Source organism: Notechis scutatus, chromosome 2 (genome assembly GCF_049901735.1).
Source record: "Notechis scutatus isolate UNSWTSFEM ecotype Mainland chromosome 2, rNotScu1.2, whole genome shotgun sequence".
NCBI lineage: Eukaryota > Metazoa > Chordata > Lepidosauria > Squamata > Elapidae > Notechis > Notechis scutatus.
The window spans coordinates 197,501,167-197,524,480 of NC_142010.1; the positions used below are offsets into that span (position 1 = coordinate 197,501,167).

Here is a 23,314-nt window from a genome sequence, read left to right on the forward strand (position 1 = left end):
TCAAAGGGGGGAAAAAGTTTTTCCACCCAATTTTCATCATTACTATGGCCCTCGGATTCCCCTAACAAATTTAAGGCGAGGGACTGCCTCTTCCCAATTACATCTGACCACCCATCAGGTCCAGCAGGAGAGGCATTGTGTGGATCTTATCTGCAACAGAATTCAATCTAATGGGCCCTAAAAGACGAGCCTTTTGTGCCACCATCTGGAACATGGTCCCTCCAAAAGTCAGGCTAGTCACAACATTTTTGGCCTTCCAGATAGCATTCAAAATGTGATGTTTTTCAGGCCGTCTGGGGATCCCCTGGTAATAGGGAGCCTAATGTTGGCTACATTTTATATAATATTTTCCTACTTGCAAACTTTTATTTGTGTTTATTGTTTGATTTTTTTAAAAAAAAAAAGGTGGAATTTTTTTAAACTGTGGGTTTTATTGCATGCCACCCAGAGTTACTTTGTGTAAAATGGGCAACCCCAGAGACAGTAAAAGAGAAAAAACCGGAAAAGATAACAAAATACAAAGCTCTGAAAATAAAAAATAGAACAACTGTGGCAAAAGAAAATAAAGGTAGTACCAATAGTAACAGGCACCCTGGGTGCAATCTCAAAACAATTGGAAGAACACTTGAACACCATCGGCATTGACAAATTCACTAAAAGTCAATTGCAAAAGACAGCTTTACTTGGAACAGCTTACATTCTGGAACGATATCTGTAACACCATCAAACATGCACATCGGCCTATCCCAGGTCCTTGGAAAGGACTCGATAGCTGGACAAAAAGATTAAATCCAGTCTAAACAACTGGTTAACTGTGACCAACCAAAATAATATTTATTACATTTACCCAGGCATGTTTCACATCAAAAGAAAAGCACAAAAGATACAAAATTCTACCCAATAAAATTAGTTCAAAACCTATCAACCCACAAAACAAATAGTAAAAAAAACAGTGCACAGCTTCCACACATATTTAAAGCAACATCCTCTAACGGTACAAAACTACCAATGCTAAGGAGAAGAGGGTAAAATAACTAGATATCACATCCATGTTAGTATATAAAAGATCATTAAGCATAGTTAAAGCCACAAAATATTCACAGAGGCAAAGAGAAGAAAGCAGATGGTGTTAAAGTTCTGAGGCCAGGTTCCTGAAAGGAACTACTTGGACTGCAGAACCAAAAAGAGAAAGAAAACCCTGCCCAGGGGACAATCAAGCTATAGGAAGAAATAAGGGAAGGTAGAGTGCTAGGACAACTCACTATTGCCAATTTACTGTGGCCATCTTGCCATGGCCATCTTCCTGTGGTCAACTTGCCACAGGGCAACTCCACACAGGATAACTCAACACGATAAATGGTATACACTATTTTTTTTGACATTATTTTCATTTTTGTGGAAATGGACAAAAATGAAAATAATGTCATAGAAACAGTGGCGGATAACATTTATTACATTGCATTATTCTGTGTGGAATTGTCCTGCAGTCAGTTATTCCTTGGTGAGTTGGCACAGCAAGATGGCCACTGTGAAGATTGTTGTGGTGAGTTGTGCTAGACATGATTGGAGGCTCTAAATATAAGCACCAGGAGCTTGAACTGTGCTCTTTTCAAATAGGGAATCACTAATGAGTTCTGTAATGTACAAAACAAAATTATGGCATGGAAACTACATAATAGTTTGAACAGTCATGTTCCTGACTATAGTTTGAAGACAGATAAAATAATTAATTGTAAACTCCTGTCAGGAAATTATTCCTGTAATATAAGGATGAAAAAGAAAACATGGACCAGTAACACCACAGTTTCTCCAAATACTCATCAAATAAAAATGTGCAAAAGATGCTATAAAATCAATACAGCTGATATCAACCAAAATCCCAATAATGTATTGCAAGGGGAGGAATTTGGAACAATATGGAAGCCATAGACATAAATATAATGGAGAGTGGAAAAGATACACAATCTTTGTTTTTATCCATACAGTATTTATCTTGTGGTGATTAGGAGAGCGCTTCTAAGATCAAAAGCTAATAAAACATTACATCATGGCTGAGCATGCACTGTCATTAAGACCCACAGACTTAAGTATTATCAGCATAACAATGATATTGAAAACCCTGACCATGAACCATAGCACACCAGAGATGAGTATTAGGTTAATTAGGATACAATGCTGATCTCTTAAGAGGCCATTCTTAAGATTGTAATCTGCCATGTAAAGTTGGAAAAGAACAGTAAGACAAAACAGAACTGAGCCAATGAAGTACTTGCCCAATGAAGCCAACCAAAATCAGTTGGTTATAGTGGTTAAGGTAACCAGACTAGAAACTGGAAGACTGTTTGAGTTTTAGTCCTCTCTTAAACATGAAAGCCAGCTGGGTGACCTTGGGCCAATCATTCTCTCTCAGCCCAATTCACCTCACAGGAATACCGTTGTGGGGAAAATAAGAGGAAGAATGAGCATTAGGTATATTCATTGCCTTGAGTTATTTACAAAATAATAAGATGGAATAAAAAAGTCTAAAAAAACATACTGCCATTGGATCCATAATGACCAAGTACTACCAGAATTCAGAATTTGAGAAAGTGTCATATAAGTTGAATGACCTGTCCAATATCCTGGCTGATAGGGACAGAGGAGGCTATTTAAAGGCATGGAGGAGGCTTATAAAGTAGAATTCCAGAAAAAAAAAATCAAGAAACATCACATCGATGAAATACAAGCTCAAGAGCAGTGAAAATACATTTTGCTCAATTCTGGAAAGAAAGATATAATTCCATCAATATCTGATTGGGAATTTAAATTTGGAGAATACATAAGCAATGATAATATAGTATAATTCAGAATAGAAGTTTACAAAATTTAAGAAATGATGATTCCCATGTATACAGTACATCATATGGCATGGAAATACAAAGATTTACAGTCTGGCTTTTTTGGGGGGGCGGGGGGGGATGTTTAAATATTGTAAATTAGCAGAAGCACAATGGAAGGGGAGTGAATTACAAAGTGAATAACTTTCTCCTTTTTCCTTGTATTGTAATTGTTGTCAAAATTGTTTTGTTCATCTCCCCTTCCCCCCCTTTTTAAACATTTACAAATAATGCTAAGTATCAATACAATGGAAGCTTTAATACTAAGTAATTAGTTTAAGATAGAAATCTTTATTGTACAACAAATACTTTGATGCAATCTGCAGTGTCTTTTTATTACATTCAGTTCTGGATGAAAAAGCTAAATAATCATGCTCATTAAGAGTGACTTTAAATTGGAATTAATATTAATAGTACTTTTCTCTCTTTTTACCTTCACTCTAAACATTAGTGTATTAATAAATTTTAATTAATGTTGAACAAATACCATTGTATTCAAATAATATAATGTATTATGAATGCTTTATAATGTAATAAAAAAGAAAACATCTGTGAAATAAAAAAGGGAAAAAAGAAAAAAGAACAGAAGATGGAAGAAACCTAATAAAAATAATGCTTTGGCATGAGATCGAACAGTAGCTTGAAAGAAAGCCAGTTTAGAGCAGGGGTCTCCAACCTTGGCAACTTTAAAACTTGTGGACTTCAATTCCTAGAAGTCCTCAGCCAGCTTTTTCCAGATGCCTTTGTAACCATCTAACCAGGATTCTTTGATCTTCACAGCTGCAGACATTTATGGCAGAGAAGCCTGGCCCTCAAAATAAATTCATAACAAAGGACAACCCTACCCAGAATGCTATGGTGCTACTGGTATTAGTAAATAAAGCCACAATAGTAGAATTTCCAAAAAAGAAAAGAGACAGAATGAGATAAATTTGGCAATACACAGAACTGTGAAGACAGTTTTAAAAGCTGAAAATGAGCCATGTGAGCATTTAACATAGTAATCATGTAATAGACCTATACCAATAAAGAGAGGGGGGAGAGGGATGGAAGGATGGAAGGAAGGAAGGAAGGAAGGAAGGAAGGAAGGAAGGAAGGAAGGAAGAAAGAAAGAAAGAAAGAAAGAAAGAAAGAAAGAAAGAAAGAAAGAAAGAAAGAAAGAAAGAAAGAAAGAAAGAAAGAAAGAAAGAAAGAAAGAAAGAAAAAGATTATCCAGAGGACAAAAGTAAATCCAGGGAATGTGAAATAACTGAAGACAATGGTAAATCAAAGTATGAAAAAATTACACCATACTTTTAAAGAACAGAACAAAACTCCTGTGCCATTGGTAAGGGATCAATACACATATTAAAATCCCCACAAAGGTGTGAAGGACAAATTAGTGAAAGAAATTCACACAGCCACTGAGGTAACTCTTCCAGAAATAATTGTGAAATGGGCCCCGTTGATGATAAATAGAGGCCATCAGAAAAAGGGCCAGCTGCTGCCTCAAATTAGTATCAGTCTGGGTGAAAATAAAAGTTTCCAACAGCCAAGACTGAATGAAAAATCACAACCAGCCTTTTCTCTTTCCTACATGAGAAAGCTTGACAGTCATAGCTACGTATTACTTGAACCTCATTAGATAGCAAGAGTGACTGACTCATTTTTGCAAATGAAGTTTCAGTAACTAGTGCCAGAGAGATATAAATATTTATTTATATATCTTATAAGCATGTAAGACTTGAAAACAGTCATATTAATTCATCAATTAATTCAACTTTATGGCTGCTCACTTGCCAGGCAATCTGACAGCAAGCTTTTTGAAGATGTCCTCTGGCTGAGCTGAGCTGAGGTGGACCTACTAAGAAAACTGGGGACAAAAAAGGGGAAGTTGGGTCTAGTGGTTATAGGGTCAGGCTAGAAACATAAGAGACCACAAGTTCCGGTCCCAGTTTAGGCACAGAGCCAGCCAGGTGACCTTGGGCTACTCACTCAATCTCAGCTCTTGGAAACAGGCAATGACAAACCATTTCTGAAAACAACCTTGACAAGAAAATTGCAGGGACTTGTTCAGGCAGTTGCTAGAAGACAACACTGACTCAAAGTGTGTGTGTTTCAAATCTGTGAGAGGCACACATACCTCTCACATATTTGAAACACACATCTCACCGTTTTTGAGCTGTGTTTGATGATCGAAGGGGTTAGGTGATGTAAATTTTAGCTATAAATCTTCCTGGTTGAGAGAAAAGCTCCTATCTCAAACACAGGCTGAGCTAAAAACTGGGGACACTAAGGAAGAGAGCTCAAGGAGGGGTATTCTCAGAAATCAGCTCAGCCTATCTAGAGACAGACAGAAGCACCTCCCATGCCTGGATGCTCAGAACAGCTCTCAGGAGAATAGACACACACATATACACACACACACACATACCCCTGAGAGAGAGGGGAAGGAGGGAGGGAGATTTATATGCTGCTCCATCCCCAAAATACAGAGAAACATACTTTTTCTTTTTATGGTATGATGACAATAGTAAAACAATCTAAGAAAAGTGCAAACTAACCATTAGAAAGAAAAACAACAACAACATAAAAACAAAGACTATGATTACTGAGGAATAATAAAAGTAGAAACAAAACCCAGGGTGGAGTCTCCAACTCTTACACCAGATCTCTTTTCAATATTTTCTTAAAAAGCCAAATTTGTACAGTTCTCCTAAAACTCAGCTGAATAGGGGGCTCACCTGATCTTGTGATCAACTATTCCAAAGAGAGGGCTGCAACTGAAAATATTTGTTTCCTTGGATTCTTTATAAGGATCCTTACTTAGACAGAGTTTCTCAGCCCAGGCAACTTTTAAGAGGTATGGACCAGCTCCCGGAATTCCTAGCCAGCATGTTGCTTGAGTTGAATTCGACAATCTTAAAGTTGCTTAGTTGAGAAACACTGACCTAAGAGAAGGGACTCAGAGGAAGCCTGCTCTAATCAATCTTATTGGACAGGCACTTAGATACTTAGAATAGCGATCCCGTAGATATCCAGACCCTGAGCCCCATAGGTGACAACAACATTAATCTGACCAAAACTTCAAAAGTGCATGGATGTATATATATATATATGCCAGGAAGTAGCTTGTTTATTTCAGTTGGTGGAAGTGACCCACAGCAAAAAGATTTTGAACGTTTCACTACCTTACAATTTGACAAACTATCTTACAAAGACTCTTACAGAGTCTTTTATTGGACTCTGATTTTAACTCTGTATCAAATAGTACTGTTTGGAAATTGTTAGTCCTAATATTAGCATTAAAATTATGTTATGCAAATAATAGATATAAAAAGAAAAGGATTTCATAAAGATAAAAAAATCAGTGTCTAAATGTGAGAAACTGAAGATCAAATATTAATGAATCTGAAGAATTCTTTTTGTGTCTTTTGAAACAATGAATGTGGCTAGTAAAATATAATGAATTCTTCTAACTAAGATTGTTTTCCCCCTTTTTGTAAAAAAATAAAGACAAATTTGATGTTTTCCACAGTAATTTTCCAAAACACTTACCTTTTAAAAACATCTAAAAACTAATAATATGCATCATAATGGCTGCATTAGATGGCAGGATACACATTTATCCACAAATACCTGTACATAGTCATTCCCTTCCCACATCCTGTTATTAGTAGAAGTAGGAAACCTGCAATCTTGGAAAATAATAGAGGAAAGAAATGAAGATGTTTCTCATCATACACCAACATTGTCTGTAGACTTTTCATTTGCTGCTTAGGAGACTAGGAAATTTGAGCAGGACCACCGGGAAGACAGACCTTTTCCCAATGATCCTATTTAATAAGGCTTGTTTCACAGTTACATTAGCAGAAAAAAACCCATAACAACCTGCTCTGGCAGAAAAATAGTTGGGATTCCTCAAGTGTTGAGTTGCAACTTTAGACAATGGCCACCTTCACACAACACTGAGTCTATTCTTAACCTCTGCAAAGCAGTTTGAAGCTGCTGCCATTGTGATTGTCTTCACCTCTGCCAACAATGAAATGCTGAAAGCCAGGAAACAACATGTCCTCCCTTCATCTGATTGGCTTGGAAGTATATAAAAAAATTTCAGTCAGTACTCGCCCATTGACTTCTGTGGCTTCTTGGAGTAACAAAATTTCCCTTATCATTCTCTCCACAGAAAAAGGGAAGTACTAAATTGTGACAGCCTGTCCCTATACCATTTTTACTACAGGCTTTATGTGTTTTATCTGTATTATTGCGTGATGGCAAAACTCCTCGGCTGCAAATATTTTGTATGTTCACTGAAAGCTATGATGAGGGCTGATGCGGATTTGCAAGCCCCCACTTTTTCCAACACCCAACTATAGAGGCTCAGGGCCTATGTAAATGGGAGAAAAGAAAGAAAGAAACAAGCCCAAAATTTTGTCTAGAACAATTAAATGGGTATTTAGAATCAGGATAATGTCATACTGGAAGATGAGCCTCCCAACACTCCCCTGCCCCAGTTCAGAAAATATGGAACATGATACTGGAGTAACAAACGAGTATGAGTAGTACTAATAGTTACAGTGTGGTTGGATCAAAGCCAAAAGGAAGCTCAGCTGTTGATGTTCCCAGAAGCAAAGGGAAAGTTATTGAACTTTATTGAACTGAATTAGTATGTAACCATAAATTAAAGCAAACTTCAAGTTTTCACAGTAGAAAGGTCAAGATTAAACACTGAAATAAGTTAGTAAGTAAATAAAAATACATATTCTAGTATTCAGCAAATTGGAATGGATTGAAATCAGGGGTAGGTTTCTACCGGTTCTGTCTACCTCTGTAGAACCAGTAGCTCTAAAGAGCAGCAGACACAGAACTGGTTTTATGTCTGCTGATGTTTTTGCCCACATGCCCACCTGGGCTCTTACTTGATCTTTATTTCCTGATTTTTCAACTTCAGCTGCCAAACAGGCACAGCTGCAGTTAAAAAAACAAGAAAAGAGGGCTGTTTCAAAGGCTGTTTCACAGTGTGCTAATGATGTGCTAATGGTTCGTAAATCCCGGTAATTAACCCTTTCGTATCCCACCCGATTGAAATGGATCATTTCATAGCCTCAGCTCTTCTATTGCAGGCAAGAAAATAACAAAAGAAATGGAATAGCCATCATTATTAACAAATGGCTATCAAAATTAGTGATCTGAAACAATCCCAGAAATGATACAATGATCTCAAAATCTAAGGTAAGCCAAACAAATGTTCCAATGATCCAAGTTCCCGATGAATCTAAAATTGAATATACATCTGGATTACAGTGAGTGATCAACACATCACTCCATCCCAAATGTAATACTAAACATTGTATTAATGTTAATTAATTCATGTAATGTTAATGATGACATCAGATTAAATGACATCTGAATAATGGAAAAATCTTCCCAATCTACAGAACAAAGAGAAGACAATAAATTTCCAAGAAAACTCAGTCTTTATAGCATATACTGTTCCTTATTCCAATAGCTTAAAAGACAAATCTATACATGGATATTACTGAATGCACAATATCAACATTAAACTGACCATATACTCTGCAAACACAGTAGAAAAAGCTCAATGCAGTCAGCAAAAATAGGAATTGCTGCTAATTGTAGCTCAGATCATTATAATTTCAGAAAAATGAATAAAATCATGAGACCAATAACTTGTATTATGATTATGTGGTAAAAGTAAATTATAGATTTAATAGATGAGATTTGATAAATAAGTGCCTGCAATATTGTAAATTGAAACCACCACTCCTGTTGCCAAAAGATAAATATACTGCATTATCAAACATTCCTTCCAGTCTTGCCTATTAAAATGTGCCAAAGTGGGTCAACATAAATATATTTCTACAGACTTATATGTCAATATAAGTCTGTAGAACTTTTTCTAGTTCCTATCCTGGCAATCTTGTATGAATAGACAGCTTTTTTTCATAACTCACATTTATTTGAATGATTTAGTTTTATTTAATATTTACAAAAAGGTAACGCAAATATTTTTCCAAGTAGTCATTGTTAATTAACTTCAGGCCTTAATATATGACTCTGTGATTGCCCAAATCTAGAATTACTAGAGTTCATGGCCTGAATCAATCTTGCTGTATAGCTTTTTCCGCTTCATTTTCTTTCTTTCTAATAACAGCTTTATACTATATATGGCTTCCCCCCACCAAGATACAGTTCTTGTGGGATTAGTACCAATTACTATCCATTTATCAGTTGTGGAGTTAGAGATGACCTTAGAATTCACCTAATCCATGCTCCTGCTAAATGAAGGACTCCATCTTTGACAGATGGTCATTCTGCCTCTGAAGACCTCCAGCAAAGTAATTATCACTTCATGTGGCAACCTGTTCGGTTGCTGACAACTCATATAGACAGACAGTTCCTCCTGCTAGAATCTACTTAGTTTTAACTAAATTAACCAGCTGAGTCCCAATAATAATTATACTTTTTAATTGTTGTTTGTTTTAAATTGTGCTTGTTGCTTGTTTTAAATGGTGAACTGCCTAGAGCCCTAATGGAATCTAACAGTTTCTGAATTGTATAATGACAACAATAACAACTCTCTATCTACTAGGATAATAGAGAATGAGTCCACTCCCTCATTTATGTGATTAACAATATATTGCAAGTCATATAATTTTGTAGTTATGTTGCTCCTAATTTGCTTTTAATCACAAGGTTTATATATTACCTTTTTTCTGTCTCTTACATCTGTGTTTTCATAAATTGAAATTTATTCTATATAATTTATTATCATCTTCATTAAATAACAACAAAGTTGTAGGAGATACTCAGAATCCAGCAGGTCTAATATTTCAAGTAATATTTCTGGTAAATGTGTTTCTTGTCTCATAGTGATGTGAAATTGTGCCATCAATTTTAAGGAATAGTAGATAAAAGAATCTTTAGGGCTACAAAAAACAAAAGCAGCCACTGGCTGTTGGCCCTGATGTTCTGGATTACTATCCCTCTTAGAGATAAAATTAGGGGAAGTTTAATGTAATTTAAAATTAAAATCCTGACATTTTCAGGCTGCAAGAAGCCATGTTGCAATTTATCACACCGCACCCCCATTCCACTTCAGAAAATGTTTTACTTGAAATAAATCCATTTAAAGTAAAAATGTACAATCTATTATTCATGTGAGACCAATAAAGACCCACCAAATTTGTATACCCCTGCTTCATCTTCTCCATTTACCAATCAATTTTTTTCTTGCCTGGAAAGGAGGAAGTTAAACTGTGAATGTAAATCTTAATTGTTTGAATCTATTTTAACTTTAGACTCCCTGGTTATTTTAGCAGAAATAGGATTATTCAGTGTGTGGGTGTTATTCTATCACTGAGTGTGTTCATATTTTGAGTATTTGGGGAAGAGAATTCAGATTTCATTCCACATTGACTATTTATTTTCAATTGTAAATAGTCGAACTCCATTTTATTGGAAATATTAATGAAGAGAGAAATAACAGTTCCTCAAGCATCCCATTCTGGTATAATGTGCTGTTTCTTTAGCAAATTAACGAGATATATTAGAAACTTGTTTTTAAAATATCAGAAAAACAATAGTGCTATGACTCAATTAGCAACATATTTTTAAAGGCAGAAATATATATATATATATTAGACCTGCTGGATACTTAGACTAAGATTTTGTTTGGATTATTTAGGAATCATTTACTTGCCATTGAAAGGGTTTGATTTTTCTAATATTTTGCAATAACAAAATTCCTCCTCACAAAGTTTGTTCAGTGGTAAACCTTTATTAAAGTAGACACAGCACCAGGCTGAAACAAGTCTAAATATGTAACATTGTTTTTAATTAAATAGTTTTTAACCTCTGTTAAGAAAAAGACCATTTTTCTTACCTGTTATCATGCTTGATATAATTAATGGCAATATGATGAGTTTGAGCATTCGCATCAGAACTTCTCCAGGAAATGCAAAGTAAAATTTGTCCAGGTTGGAGAGCTTTCCATATTCCCGAACAGCAACTCCTAGTCCTATTCCTAAAATGTGAAATAAATTACAAAATAAGACATATTAATAAAAAGAGACAAAGGAAACATTGTTCAAGACTGTGTGTGACTTTGACCCCGCCTTTTCCCACCTCAGTCCCAAAGAGTCACACTACAGGGACTGCAACATTTGCTGCACAGATCTAACTTCAAATGTGAAGAGCAATTTTTAATTAAGGTATATGGCCTTGCCATTATATTTTAACACCTCCCTAGGCATTCTGCCTGGGGAAATGAAATATACAAATGTTCAGTTTATTGAGCTGTAAGATTAGCTTGATTATCTGTATTGAGTGTTATTTCCTGCAATCCATTTGGATCCTAATGTGTGGTAGGGATCAAAGTTTTGCTCAGAGCCATTTGCAATTTAGTCATCAATATTAGTAGCCTGAGGCAAATGGAAGTAATGTTTGCCAAACAACAGAGGCTGAGAGTTAAGGTTACCTTTAAATTCCTGCTTTATTTATCTTATAGTTTTCAGATTTTGAACTTAAGATTCCAATTGATGTGTATGTAATGTTATTTGTGTGATTAACATAAACTGACATACTTTAGATTAAGAACATTTCTTATTTTAGCTGGCTATTTTAAAGAATATAATTTAATGTTAGTGTATATGATTGACCCATATTTTAACAGAGAAATAAAAGTTGCACTTATTTGTAGGTGTTTCCTGTTGAAAATACATGGGCACTGGGCAGGAATTATGGGGCAGTGTGTTAAGAATGGGCCCTCATCGTTGGGTTCATTATGAAAAGAACCCAAGATTATTAAAATAGCTGGAATCAGACAATATGCTAAGCTAAAATGTATGTTTTTTTTAATGTGGTTTAATATGAAATATCTGAAATTTACAGTGTCGTATCTACAATGTAATTAAAAGATTGATTGGTATAATCTTTTGTGAAATTACACATAATTTGGACCTATGGAATTCTTTTTTCTTTTTAACTCAGTCATTAATAACACACTTTGTCTTTAATGAGCTGATTGGGCTAATTAAATTTAATCACAGATAATACTTGTACTACTAATATTTTTGGTTTTAAAGGTACAGATGTGTAAGACAGATATAGTTTCAATTATGTAACACTTTTTCTGGCAATTTTCTCTACTGATTTCCATAGGAGTTTCCTAAGCATATAAATTTACCTAAAGACAGATTAATTCGGGCACAATAAATTAAAATATTCTTCTTCTTCTGATTTTTCCTACCATTATCTTTAACAGATAGCTGAAACTCAATAAATGTAACTCTGTTTTAACAGTAAACTTAACTAAATGTTTATTCAACACCAACTATCTCTATATGGTAGAAACTGCAATAGCTGAAAATAAATTCTGTAAAATGCCAAATATATTTTAGAAATCCCATGATGGACACAAAAGCATCACAAATTTCATTTCAGCTGCTTGACTTTTATTATACCATAAGTTTGTTCTACTGACATATATTTTTCTTAACTGTTCCAATTGTTTAAAGAACTACAAATGTAAACTACTTTGTTAATATTTGTACTGAACTAGATGATGGTGACTTGGCTCTTTTTCAAATAGGAACATAAGAATAGGAATTTTGGGTTTATAAATAATCATCTTTTATTAATATTTTTTATTTATTTTTATTTATTTTATTTTATTTGGTTTGTCAACTGCTTACAAGATAATAGGTATAAGTAAAAACATAATTATGAATACATGGATACATATAAGAAAAATAAAAGAAACAATAGGACAGGGACGGTAGGCATGTTGGTGTACTTATACACGCCCCCTACAGACCTCTTAGGAAAGGGGTGAGGTCAATAGTAGAAAGTCTAAGGTTAAAGTTTTTGGGGTTTGGGGAAGAAATCACAGAGTCAGGTAGAGTATTCCAGACATTGACCACTCTGTTGCTGAAGTCGTATTTCCTGCAATCAAATTTGGTGCAGTTAACCATGAGTTTGTATCTATTGTATGCTCTTGTATTGTTATGGTTGAAGCTGAAGTATTCATTGACAGGTAGGACATTGCAATGTATGATTTTATATACTATACTTAGATCGGACCGAAGGCGGCGTAGTTCTAGAATTTCTAGGTCTAGAATTTCAAGTCTGGTGGCATAAGGTATTCTGCAATGAGTAGAGGAGTGGAGAACTCTTCTTGTGAAATATTTCTGGACTTTATCTTCTTCATCTAATTTATAATTTATACTTCTTTATCTAATTGACTTTGTACTTCATGAAATAAATCTATACTTTTAATTCAGATTCTGAAAAAAGGTAAACCATGGTATCTAAGATATTTACTTCTTTATAAGATAAACCAAATCAAAGTTTCATCAAGCATATCTCCGTTTATCATAAAACTAGATCATAAAACTAATCTAATTATGCCAGCCTCCTCCTTCCAAATGGAATCTAATGAGGATATGAATACAACACTCCTCATTTTGATATTTTTCACCTTTTCCTTTCTATTTTCTAGCGACTTTCCTCTTTGCCAGAAAATTAACTGATAACAGGAAAGAATTCTCATCAATTACTTGTTAAGCTTTTGAAAGAATGAGAATTAAAGCAAGCTAAAATGAAAGAAATAGAAACATTGACAATTGATGTGGAAATATATTTAGAAATTGTATCAAACGATTTAGCCTTTGTTTAAGTTTAAATTTCTCATTGCATTTCTAGAAGAGGCACAAAGCATTTATTTTCAGTAAAACCGAACAGCTGTATTTTTGAGATTAGCATAATCTACCTGAAGAGCCATAGAAATCTCATTTAATGTAACAAGGAAGAATGGAGACACTGAAGAAAATAATTGACATCTTGGTAGACAGCTGTAAAATGACTCAGATGAGTTTCGAATTACTCACATTCAACCCCACCCCATTTTCTGTATTTCATTACAATTTCTTTATCCCAATTTAGCTATGCTTTGATTTCCAAAGTTACAATTACCAAATCTTCCACAATAACAAGGTGGACGAAGCATGGTGAATCCACAAGCACATTATAAACATGGATCCTGTCTATGCATCGTATGTAGTTGCCTCTTACACTCATTGTACAAAAGGGCATTAGAAAAATGTGCCCTGTTCACGATCCAACATTGTACAAGTGGTCTTCAACTTACACGATTACAATGGTTCATTTAGTGAACATTCAAAGTTACAATAGCATTGAAAAAAGTGACTTATGATTGTTTTTCACATGACCATTGCAGCATCCCCAAGGTCACATGATCAAAATTTAGCCGCTTGTCAACTAACACATATTTATCATAGTTGCAGTGTCTTAATGCACCTTTTGCAACCTTCTGAAAAGCAAAGTCATTGGGGAAGCCAGATTCACTTCATAACTAACTTAGTAACTGCAGTAATTCACTTAACAACTGTGGCAAAGAAAGATTGTAAAATGATGCAAAACTCACTTAACAACTGTCTTGCTTAGCAACACAGTTTTGGGCTCAATTGTGGTCGTAAGTCGAGGACTACCTATACAGGAGTATCACTCTATGTGCAAAATAAACATCTTTCTACTTTTTAGTATCTTTCTTCTGAATATATCATCTTATATTTAATAGTATAATTTGTTTTTCAGGAGGTCTATGAATGTTTATATAATTATATATCTAGAGAATGTATTTTCTACTCTGCAATAAAATATACCTGTTTTCTGTTTCTCTTCCTTCTGTATGATTAGACAAATGCCCCTTGAAACATTATAGTTCAATTCTGTTAGGAGCACTGTCTATACATCTTTGGAAACGTGCATTCAGCACACTATAGGCGAAAAGTTGTATATCATACAGTAGTTTGGAATCAATGGGGATTTACCAGTGACTGTTTTATTTCCAGGGAGAATTTAACAAAATCTGCCTGGAGCTTGATATACAACCATTCGTTTAACTGCTGTTCAAAGTTACAACAGCACTGAAAAAAAGTGACTTATGACTGGTTCTTGAAGTTACGACCATTGCAGCATTGCCATGGTCACTGGATCAAAAATTGGGTGTTTGGAACTGGCAAATATTTACAACACTTGCCACATCTTAGAGTCATGTGATCACTATTTGCACTATCCCATCTGGCTTCTGAAAAACAAAAATCAATGGAGGTAGCTTGATTCCACATGATTCACTTAAAAACTGCAGTGAATTTGCTTAACAATCACGGCAGAAAAGGTAATAAAATTGGGTATGACTTATTGAACCACCTTGCTTAACAATGGAAATTCTAGTCCCAATTTTGAGGACTAGCTCTTTGTGGTAGACAGGAGGAGACAAGTTGTGTTTTTTTTTTCTCCTCCAGGTTTTCGTCACTGGAAAGAACCTGATTCTTTTCAAGCCTTCACATTCCTAGTTGAAAGACAGAGGAGGGAGGTGCCTGGCTATCATCTGCCAATTTATCCTTCTGAAATCTACCATTACACTATCTTTTGCATTGAAGTATTGCAAAAAATCAAATGTATTCATAGATGTATCAGCAAATCCTTTTGAACTTAGCGAGACTGATAACACCGCAAGGTTGCACATCAGTGCACACTTAATATGCACCCTCTGCAGCTGGAAAACAAAATGTTCAACCAACTCTCTTTCAGCTGCTATTCACTAACATTAAGGAAATAAAGAATAAACAATGTTTTGAGTTTTAATCTCAAAAAAGTGTGGTGAAGTTGAAATTTGACAGATGTGCAGATTTTGAAATAAACTGAGTTATAAAATGTTTAATATTGTAATTTGTAATATTGAAGGTACACTACAGATAGTCCTCAACTTATGACAACAATGGAGCTCAAAATTTATGTTGCTAGGCGAGACAGTTTATAAGTGAGTTTTGCTCTATTTCAGTTCTTAAGTGAATTACTGCTTATCAAGATAGTAACACGGTTGTTAAGTGAATCGGGCTTCCCCAATTGACATTGCTTATCAGAGGGTCACAAAAGAAGATTGTATGACTCTAGGACACAACCATCCTAAATAGTTGCCTCCACTGACTTTTCTGTTCAGAAGCCAGCTGGGATAGTGTAAGTTGAGGATTACTTGTATTTTATTATGACATGCGTTGTGACTGATTGCTTTAAATTATAAAGAAGCAAATATTAAAGCATTTCTAGCATAGAAGGGCTCCATAACAGTGCTTCAAAATACTGAACTCTGTATGTGTATATATGCAATGCTGTTGGTAAGTAATTTATGGTAACAAAGCTAAAGTCCATCAGGATAACAAAAGGTTAATAGATGCAAACCTTTGCCTTGCAGTGAAATGAGTGGCAAACAAATTTTAATGAATAAAATACAAAAATAAAGCAAATTACAGAAGCCCAAATACCATAAAGGCATGATCCAGAGCCTCCCTAGACAATTAGAGGTATGTTTGCTCTCAAATTATTTATTCTCATTAGTTTTAACAAGCGCTTTCCTAAATCCATACTGTTTATTTCTTTTTAAACTAAAAGATTTGTGCAGCGTAAAATGTAATTAGAACAGTTTTACAGTTCTACATTTCCATGAGATTTATAACAGAATCCTATAAATGAAGACTTAAAGGAGTTTACACTCAAATTAAGGTGTATCTGTGTAGATTGTAATGTTTTGTTTTACATTCCCATTTAAATATGTGGGGCTTAAACATAGTGGACTATGTTTATAAGTTACCTTAAAAATCATTTTTGCCAGACCAATGTATTTTGCTCTTGAGAAGAAAACCAGGATGTATTGCTGATTGTAATAAAAGGCATTACACATCTACTCAGGTAAAATCCCCATGTATTGCAGCTCACTGAACTAATACATTTCCGTTTGAGAGAGAGAACTAACAGGAAATATAATGAAACTATGATACATGGGACCTTGATGTAATAGACTTTGCACATATTAAACCGCATATCTGTTGCAATTTGTGTCATTTCCCCAATGATGTAAATTGTCACAATTTTGTAATTGGTATGATCTTTCATAATGATATGATCACCCAGTTGTTGCTGTGATATCATTCTTGCTGATTTACTAGAATTTGTTAATAACAGAAAATCATCCCTGCAATTGGTTCATTATAACAAGGCTTCACTATATAGCAACAGCACTTAGATTTGTATACCACTTCACAGTGCTTTACAGTCCTTGGTTATTTTGGTGATATTGGCTGTGGATGAAAAAAATACACATAAGGGAATAATTCTGCCAAAAAGGAGGGTGAAAAACAGATCAAGTACTGTGGGTGTGTGGGTGCGTGAGCATGCATGTTTGTGTGTAAAATCGTTGCAAGCAATTAATTCAAAAAGAACAAGGAAAAAGTGCATTAAAATGAAGAGTGAAACAAAAGTTTTAGAAGTGAGTGAATAACTAAAACAAGAAACCTCCAATAGAATGAAGGAATTAACACTAAATGTGATGAAATGATTACAGGATAATGAAATGAAAGAATACTAGTATTCTAGGTAAGGGAATGAGAACAATACATCCAAGAACAAAACTGATGAAACAGAAGCTATAAACGCCATGAGAATGTTTTTAAAAAATGGTAAGGCTGCAGATATAGCCTATATATGTGACAAAAATGGATATTACTTAGCAAAAGACTGTGTGACATTTAAAATACATGTAAAGTCTGAATCTGTGCCCAATAACTGATAGTTCACAATAATTGCCCCACTACAAAAAGGGAAAGGTATCAAGAAGGAAAGAAAGCAAAAATCAAGAGGGAATAATGTTTGGTGGCAGAATTCAGACTACAGTCCTTGACTTACAACAGTTCATTTAGTGACTGTTCAAAATTACAACTTATGACCAGTTTTCACACTTACGACCGTTGTAGCATCCCCATGGTCATGTGATCAAAATTTGATGCTTGGTAACTGACTCATATTTATGACTGTTGCAGTATCCCTGGATCATGTGATCCCCTTTTGCGGCCTTCTGACAAGCAAAGTCAATGGGGAAGCCAGATTCACTTAACATTAGTTTGACTAATTTAACAACTGTAATGATTCACTTAACAACTGTGGCAAGAAACATTGTAAAATGAGGCAAACTCACTTAACAAATGTTTCACTTAGCAACAGAAATTTTGGGCTCAATTGTGGTCATAAGTTGAGGACTACCTGTTTATAATTAGGGAAGTGTGGTTTGGCTTTGTGCCAGATTATGACTGAAGGCCAGATTTTTGGTGTTTAACATCTTAGTAAAAAAATTGATAAAGCATTTGATAAAGTGAATGAGCTTGTATTAAGGAATGTTATTCATGACTCTGAAGTCATTCATGACTCTGAAGTTGAATGTTGAAGGCTGAAAATGAGAGCAACGTATGATGGAAATAAAACATGAATGAAAATAACTTTCATAATAAGGAAATACAGACCCTTGGCTGAGTAACTAATAATTTACAGGGAATATTAAACAAATAATATGTAGTGAGCAATATGGATTTGAAATTAATATTAAAGAGAAAAGTAGCTACATACAAGCCAGAGAAAATGAAATTATAAATACCTGGTGAAAAACCAGAGCAATTTTTTTAGTTTGTGTAAAACATTTAGTACAATTGGGAAAAGAGAGAAATTTTAAGCTACACAAATACCGGTTTGTTGTGAGGAATAAATGTTTCATAATAGAAGTAAAAAGTGGTGTGAATAAAATTGTCCTTCTACCCACTTTGCTATATAGTACTGAGAATTGAGTATCTCAGGAAAAATGTGAAAAAAATTGAATACAATGAGAAGGGTTAGGTAAGAAGTGTGTGTAGTAACAGAAGCAGAATGAGTAATAAATGAATGGAGATTGAATTTACACATTAGTGACCAGTATGAAAAATATACATTCAGGGGGTTTGGTCCTACAGAGGGAATGAGGGCCAACATGTAAAAAAAAAAAGATGACCAAAAAGTTATGATTGGATGGGGTTAATGAGATACTCTGAAAGAGAGAAGACATTTAAACTAAGAACAAAAGGCAATGTATAAAGTAGTAATATAAAACAAAGTTGGTTTGTAAGGGTCAAAAAGTATGGAGCAGTATACTGAATGGTGTTGGCATAAGACAGATTAGGTATGTTTCTATTTCTTTCTCCACTTCATGACATCATCATTTTGGTTTATTATTTCTTACTTTTTCTGCACTTTTCATAATATTACATATCTTGAAATGTAATACATAATATGATGGGTACGTATGCAATTAATGCCACAATCCCAAAGCAGTATTCTGCTTTTAAATCTGAACAGGTTTAATGGATACAGACAGACAGACAGACAGACAGACAGACAGACACAGATACACATATACACACACACACGGAATAGAGAGAGAAATAATAACTGAACAAAAAAGAAACACTGAGAAGAAAAAATGGAAATGGAAGCATATTTTCTCTAGCATATATTTGTTTCGAACCATTAAGATGTTCCAGCATTTAACTATAGATCAATATTTGATTTACACGTTTAATGGTTATACTAATGCCAAGAAATGAGTTCAGTGATAAGGGAGATACAATAATTATTTAATAAATCTTGGCAGGGAACAATAGTGAAGGGTGTTTTATATTTTGGGGGAAATTTAAACTGAAATGAATTATAGGGTATATTAAAAAACAAGCATCTATCTCTAGTATTCAGTCACACTGGAAAACCAGTTTCTGCTATATATGGCTTGGATAACATAGAAAGTGATAACATCATTTTCAGGAGTGGAAAGTAGATGAAAGTTGCGGTCACATACATTCTTAAACAAGGTAGGAAAAGCATACCAACCATGTTTTCTTGAAAGCTTTTCAACTTCTTTACCACTACCAGCCATACATTTCCATGTAATAAACTAATACAACACAGTGTATTAGTGTATTCAATACTGTATATTGAATCTCTCTGCATGTGTGTGAGGGTCTAATTCCAGTGGAGTACATGTGCTGCCTCTGAGTTTCTGTATTCCTCCTGTTGTGTTGCATTAGATGGCAAACCTATGGCACGCAGAGCCCTCTCTGTGGGCACACGAGCTGTTGCCCCAACTCAGTTCCACCACACATGTGCGTGCACCTCCTGCCAGCCAGCTGGTCTTTGGGTTTCTGCTACGCATGCGCGGGGGTGGGATACATGAGGGGGGGGCACATGCTTTAGGTACTCAGTGCTGAAAAGGTTCACCATCACTGCATTAGAGGATGGTTGTGAGTATGCTCACAACTAAGATTGCAAATTCTGTGCTCTGGGTCACATGACTGCAGGGGAGGAGGGAGCCTTAGAATGAAAAATAGGGTGAAAAATATTCCACCTTGCTGCTTTACTGCATCTCCCATAAGGATACATTGAGGAATGTTCTTCCTTCAAACCCCCAGCCTAAAGAGGCCCTGTGTCAAACTTGCTTGCTTTTGTTGACTTCATCTTCCATACTCAACTTGGCATGCTGACAGGGGAATCTTGAAGATCTGAAGTCTACAATATACATCTGAAAGTTGCCCAGATTAAAAAATACTGCACCACACCAAATACTGTCTCATTCTATTACACCTTGAGACAATTATCTTAGTGATGGTTAGAGAGACCATGCCGCTTTACTTTTCTTTTCAACATTGGTTTGGTAAAACTAAAGATATTCTCAAGTCAAGTTCCCAGTAACTAAAAAAGGACATTTATTTGTTTTCTTGACAATAATATGGAAGTGGTTCATTACTGCCTAACTTCGGTTTTTTTCCAAAAGCTTACTGCCCTCCTTTCAAATAGGAACTGGTAGATCCAACCTGGCTATCTGAGACAGCCAACTTCACCTCAACGTTGCCTCTTGGGTTTTTTAAGTCCTACTTGGGTATAAGTGCCAGTAAACACAGAACAACCTGTTTCTAAATAAACAGTTAATCTCTCACTGTTGACAACCCCTACATCTACTTAGCCAAGAAACAAAATTTTCTCCAGTTTCACTTTAGATTAGACAAGGCATTTGCAGTAAAACACTCACTGAAGGGATCTGAAAGCTTCAGAATTTTGTCATTATCATGACCTACAGTTGAAAGACTGGCGGAAATTGCAATAGAAAGGAATGTCCATTTGGATAAATATACTCAACTCATTAACACCAATGGGACCAGTCCTGTGAAAAGAAGGAAGTTTATAAACTGAATCACACCTGACACCAAGGTAGACATGAAGCTGTTGAACTCCATGGGACCTATTTCTAAATAGATGTAGCTTTAGAATTATCTGAGCAGAATGGAAAGATTTTGCCATTTCAAGTGAATTTTAACAACTTTTACAGAGGGCGGTACTGAACCAGCTCTTTGATACCAACTGGCAGGATTACACCCTACCAGCAATTCTGGATATTAAATGAAGGATCCCTAGAGTTTTGTCCACAATGACAATGAACTTTCCTTAAACGTACGTAAGTGCACAGGACTGCGATGTCACACGGGCACCTTATTCCTCAGCCGGTCTAACCCTCCTCCCAGCCGGCTAATTTATCTTCCTCTGCTCCCAAGAGCATAGCCCTTCTTCGGGAGGAGTGCCAGAGGGAAACGGCAAGCCCCGCGTATCCTTTCAAGGAACCTTCCCAGTTTTTGCGAGATTTGCCCACTGAAGTACATTTCTTGCGGGTCTCCACTGTCTTCTCCCACAAACATGGGCAGGGGGGTCGAGAGGAGAGGAGCGCCTCCGCCGCCCGCCCTTCCCTCCCGCCACTCACCCAGGACCACGGCTAGGATGGTGCTGAGAAGCAGCCAGTTGTTCTTCAGGAACCGCTTGCAATCGCATCCTTCCTTCTTGCCCGGCGTCTCCTTCCCCATGGCGTCTCCGTTTAGCCGCCGCGGCCGCCGAAGAGAGGCTGGCGGCGAAGGAGGCTGGCGGGATACGGGCGCGCCGGAGCGATCTGGGGGCGCGTCGTCGTCGGAAGGCAGGTGGAGGAGCGGAGGGGCCGAGGCGTCAACGGCAGCAGGAAGGCTACGGCTCGAGCTCTCCGGGCGGCCGTCGCGTTCCAGCGCGGATCTGCCTGGGTAGCGTGTCCTGGGGACGCGCGCCGGGGGGGGACGCCGAGGCTTCCGCCGTGCTCGCGGCGGTCGGGCGCGTTCGCAGCTCTGCGGGTCTCCTCCGCTTCTGCTGCTGCTTGTCTGGGGCTGCTCGACGCAGAGGCGGAGAAGCGGCTCTGGTGCGCGCTCTCCTCTCTCTCTCTCTCTCTCTCTCTCTCTGTCTGTCGCCTCCGCCGCGCTCTGCCACCTTCGGACTGAGGCGCCCGCCCTGCCCTTGCCCGGCTGCTCTGCGCTCCATTTGCGCCATCCTGTTTGCAGAGAGTGGGAGGGGGGCGTCGCCCGAGCCGCTTGCGCTTCCGCGTGCTTTTGCGACGGCTGGAAGCGCAAAGAAGAGGAAGCGGTTCGAGGCGTGGGGGCAGAAGGGCTTTTCCCAGCCCAACCTCATCCTGAGGTAAACTTGGCGAGGAAGAAAAGCAGCCTAGGAGGAAAATGGCCGTTTTCCTTCCCCCCACTCTCCATTCCCATCAGGAAGAGAGAGTCATCCCTCTCTTCTTTCCCAGTTGGGAAAGGCTGTGGCCTCCCAGCGAATGGCAGAGCCTACTGCTTGGATGAGAGACCCCCACAGGAAATCTTAAGGCTGTGAGGGGTCCTCGCTGTTCTCGTGAGCTTGCTTGGTTTCTTGCAGAGGCTTCATTGTCCAGGTAGTCCTCGACTTACAACAGTTCATGTAGTGACCGTTCAAAGTTACAACGGCACTGAAAAAAGGCACTTACGACTCTTTTTCCACATTCACAACCTTGCAGCATCTCCAGGGTCACGTGATTCAGGTGCTTGGCAAATTCATATGTATGATGGTTGCAGTGACCCAGGGTCATGTGATCAGCTTTTGCACCTTCTGACAAGCAAAGTCGGTGGGGACTCCAGATTCACTTAAACAACTGTGTTATTAGCGAATGCAATGGTTCACTTAACAATTGTGGCAAGAAAAGTCATAAAGTGGGGCAAACTCACAAGTGTTTCACTTGTCAACATAAATTTTGGGCTCAATTATGGTCATAACTCGAGGACCACCTATAGATAATATCACCATGCCACAATACAATGAAATGTCAACAAGCAAACAACAAAGCTCCCAATTCAACCCTGAGCTACAGCTATTACCGTGTTTCTCAAAAAAAAAGGGCGGGCCTTATTTTTTTTTTGACCCCCCGAAAAAACGGCAAGGCCGTTTTTTCAGGGGTGACTTAATTTCCCCCCCTTGCATCCTCGGGTGGGCAGGCAGCGACAGCTTGGATGTTGACCTCGGCATAGGTGGGGCACTTCGTATCGGGAGACCTTCCGCCACCCTTGTTTTCCCTTCTCCCTTGCTGCCGTGGCGTTTAGAGCAATGCTGTGGCATTTGGCGCAGCCACGTGCGGCCAGCTCGGGGTCCTCCCTGCAACCGGAGCCCAGCGGAGACACTCGGCTTCAGGCGCT

At 37.1% G+C, this 23,314-nt stretch overlaps 1 protein-coding gene across 1 annotated transcript in view; it reads right to left on the minus strand.

Annotated features, from left to right (window-relative positions):
• Positions 1-22,227, minus strand: part of SLC1A1 (solute carrier family 1 member 1) — a 48,652-nt gene extending 26,425 nt beyond the window's left edge. The window contains exons 1-2 of the mRNA XM_026675742.2: positions 21,559-22,227; positions 10,762-10,902 (exon numbers count right to left, since the gene is read on the minus strand). Of these exons, the coding sequence (XP_026531527.1) occupies positions 10,762-10,902; positions 21,559-21,658 (241 nt within the window). The 5' untranslated portion in view covers positions 21,659-22,227. The remainder of the gene's footprint in view (positions 1-10,761; positions 10,903-21,558) is intronic.
• Between the last annotated feature and the right edge of the window lie 1,087 nt (positions 22,228-23,314).